Source organism: Lygodium microphyllum, chromosome 28, assembly GCF_053477565.2.
Source record: "Lygodium microphyllum isolate KBCC chromosome 28, Lygodium_microphyllum_v1.1.10, whole genome shotgun sequence".
Lineage (NCBI taxonomy): Eukaryota > Viridiplantae > Streptophyta > Polypodiopsida > Schizaeales > Lygodiaceae > Lygodium > Lygodium microphyllum.
The window spans coordinates 77,165,417-77,168,597 of NC_141162.1; the positions used below are offsets into that span (position 1 = coordinate 77,165,417).

The 3,181-nt window shown below is 43.5% G+C and overlaps 1 protein-coding gene across 2 annotated transcripts; it reads left to right on the plus strand.

Moving 5' to 3' along the window:
• The first annotated feature begins 254 nt into the window (after positions 1–254).
• On the plus strand, positions 255–2,913 carry LOC148011630 (uncharacterized). 2 transcript variants are annotated; one of them, XM_087670765.1, is made up of 3 exons: positions 258–1,197; positions 1,636–1,821; positions 2,460–2,897. In XM_087670765.1, exons 1-3 carry the CDS (start codon positions 631–633, stop codon positions 2,739–2,741), a joined length of 1,035 nt encoding a protein of 344 aa, XP_087526891.1. In that variant the 5' UTR covers positions 258–630; the 3' UTR covers positions 2,742–2,897. The 2 variants fall into 2 exon arrangements, with proteins under 2 accessions (XP_087526892.1, XP_087526891.1); XM_087670766.1 differs by lacking the exon at positions 1,636–1,821 and having other exon boundaries at positions 255–1,197; positions 2,460–2,913.
• The last annotated feature ends 268 nt before the right edge of the window (positions 2,914–3,181 follow it).

Genomic DNA, 3,181 nt, shown 5'->3' on the forward strand with positions numbered 1-3,181 from the left:
TGTGTATCGGGGGAAGAGTGCGAGGGGGAGGGGCCACGGGAACAGGGTTATGATAGAAAATCTTGCGAAAGTGGATGACAAGATGGAGAGAGAGAGACTGTGTGTGTGTATGTGTTAGTGTGAGCACAGCTGATTGGGACGTATGTGCGTGTTGGCATCTTATTTGGAAATTGACCCGCACACAGAGAGAGAGAGAGAGAGAGAGAGAGAGAGAGAGAGAGAGAGCTTGCTCTGATGGCATTTTATTGGGACATTGACCCGCACACAGAGAGAGAGAGAGAGAGAGAGAGAGAGAGAGCTAGCTAGCTAGCTGCCTGCCTGCTGCAACAATTGAGTGAACGATTAGAAGCTTTAGTTAAGCCCCAAGGTTAAACAAAATAAGAACATTCCTTCCAGAAGAGATGAATGAGGACACTTAAAAGGGGTACTAAGCCTCATTCTGCAGCGGTGCAAAGCAATCCTGCACTTACAAGATAGCACAGACGAGAGAGAGAGAGAGAGAGAGAGAGAGAGAGAGAGAGAGAGAGAGAGAGATTCTGCATCAATGCACGGCAATTCTGCACTTGCAAGGTAGCAGCCGCACCGCAGAGTGAGAGAGAGAGAGAGAGAGAGAGAGAGAGAGAGAGAGAGATGTATCACTATCGTGCTCAGCTGCAGCAGCCTCGATATGCCAGGTCTGAGACAGAGGAGACTACCAGCTTGGCTTCTACGTCTTCGCCCGTGTCCTCTTTCCGAGCTCTGTACTATGTGCAGAGCCCCGCGAGAGAGTCCCAGGACGGGGGTGATACGGACAATATACCTTACAGTGGGAACATAGCCGGCAGCTCCCCTCTCCCCTCCTCATCTCGCGCAGGCCTCGAGGCCGCCACTCCCTCCTCTCGCTCCCTGGCCTCCTCCTCCTCGGCCTCTGCCTCTTCCTCCCGCAGAGTCCTCCCCATCTCCTCCTCCTCCTCCCTCTCCGCATTCAACAAGGCACACAAGAAGATCAACAGGAAGGCCTCCTCCTTATCTGGCAAGCTCGACTGGGCTGCCTCTAACGTCATCCTCGAGGAGTCAGAGCTAGGCGCCCCCTCCCCCTCTCACCGTTGCTACACCACCATCCTTCTCGTCTCGGTCGCTTGCATCGTCTTCCTCGTCCTGTTCATCCTCTTCTTCTCGATCATCTGCAAACCTGCGCATCCCCATGTCTCGATCAAGGTATGATGCCCTGCCCCCCGCCCCGCCCCGCCCCCTCAATTAACAATTCCTCCTTAATTATCCAAGTAAGCCAGCACCATACGGTCCCTTCCGGAAGAGGCGTCTTTCAAGAGGCTAAGTGAGCTAGGAACTAAGCTTTTCCTCGATGATGGAAAAAGCCATGTAGATGTTTAGTTGAATGCCGTCGGAAATATAATCTTATGGCTATGTGATTTTCCTGTGAAATTGTAATTTACATAGATTAATACATACATATATTTTGTTTCTCATTTTAAGAACACTAAGCTTTCCTTGCTCTTCCTACCATGGTCCTTCCAAGAGGGTGCCCTCTTGGTGGTGCAAGTTGGTTAGGATGGTGCTTTGAAGAACGGCATAGGTGCTATGCATGGCCTTTTGTGTTTTCCTAAAATGCTTCAGTTTTCATATTTTTCCTTGCAGAATGTTGTATTCCACAATTTCTACATGGGTCAAGGGCTAGATACTTCGGGAGTTCCCACAAAATTGGTCTCCCTCAACTGCACTGTGATGCTTGATTTCTACAATCCTTCTAAGTATTTTGCAGTTCATATCCATCCTATACAAGCACTCCTCTCCTACTCGCAACTACAAATTGCCATGGGGCAGGTATATTCCCATACTTTGGTATGGCTAGAAAGAAACACACATTGCGCACGCGTACACTCACTCACTCACTCACACACACACACACACACACTCTCTCTCTCTCTCTCTCTCTCGTCGAAGTGATATCACATGGGCATGCCAAATCTTGGAGCAAAACACTAGCCTTTTATTATATCTAAATAAAACTCTCACAAACCATTGGGTTTAAATGTAGATTCTTATCCAAGTTAAAGGATTGCTATGACAAAATCGACATATCAAAATACGGCAATATTTCCTAGTTGCATAGAGACATATGTCCTTTCAATGTCACTATTTTTTTCACTCGTAATCACATTGTAGGGAAATTAATTCAATGGATCAGCTAGACCATAAAAGATGCAAGTATGGGAGCAATCAATAAGAGACACATTTATTGCAACTTCATCAATTTGTGGGCTCATTCTATTTGGGGCAAAGTACATTAACGCCAATGTAAATGAGATGAAATGGTAGTCCAAGCCTTTACATACAATGTACAAATAAATAATGGAATGTAGGCATGTTGTCACTCTTGTTGTAAAGTGCTCAATCAACAAACATATTGATTGCATATATGATCTGAGAGGTACAAAAATAAATTCAAATGTCTTTTGCAGATTCCCAAATATTCACAAGCAAAAGGTCTACGAAGAACAATAAATGTGGTGGTTCAAGCCACTAGGGTTCCCATATATGGAGCTAGCGATAATTTGTCTCAAGTCTATATCTCTAAGCAAGGCATGCCTTTCACATTGGTTGCATCCCTCAACTCTCAATATTATGTTGTAGGCAAGTTGGTGAAACCCAAGTATCTAGTCCAAGTCACTTGCAACATTGTTGTGGACTCTAAAACCATGGCACTTCTCACACCTTTGAGGACCTCTTGTACATATATTTAGTAAAGCATTTTGAGGTTATATTTCTACATCTTTTTTAGGCTTGTTATGCCTTATTTTGTATATACTAGGCATTATCAGCCTTTAAGCTTTGTATGCAACCTTTGTGAATAAAATACGTTCAGATTACAACTTCTAAATTTTTTGCTCATATAACCATCACCATTCAATGACAACAAAGATGAGTCACAATTGGCTCATTGTTCAAACATTACTAGAAATTTTATTGAAGCATTTTGAGGTCATATTTCTTAAATATTTTTGTGGTTTGTGATACCCTATTTTGTACATATATGAGGCGTAGTAAGTTAAAAAGCTTTTTATACAACTTTTATTAGTACGATATGTTTAGATTACTTGTTCTACCAAAATTAATGTTCATCTAGTGATTTTGTTGCCATGGTTTGTCAACATTGCTCATTAGGCATATGCTATTACAATCA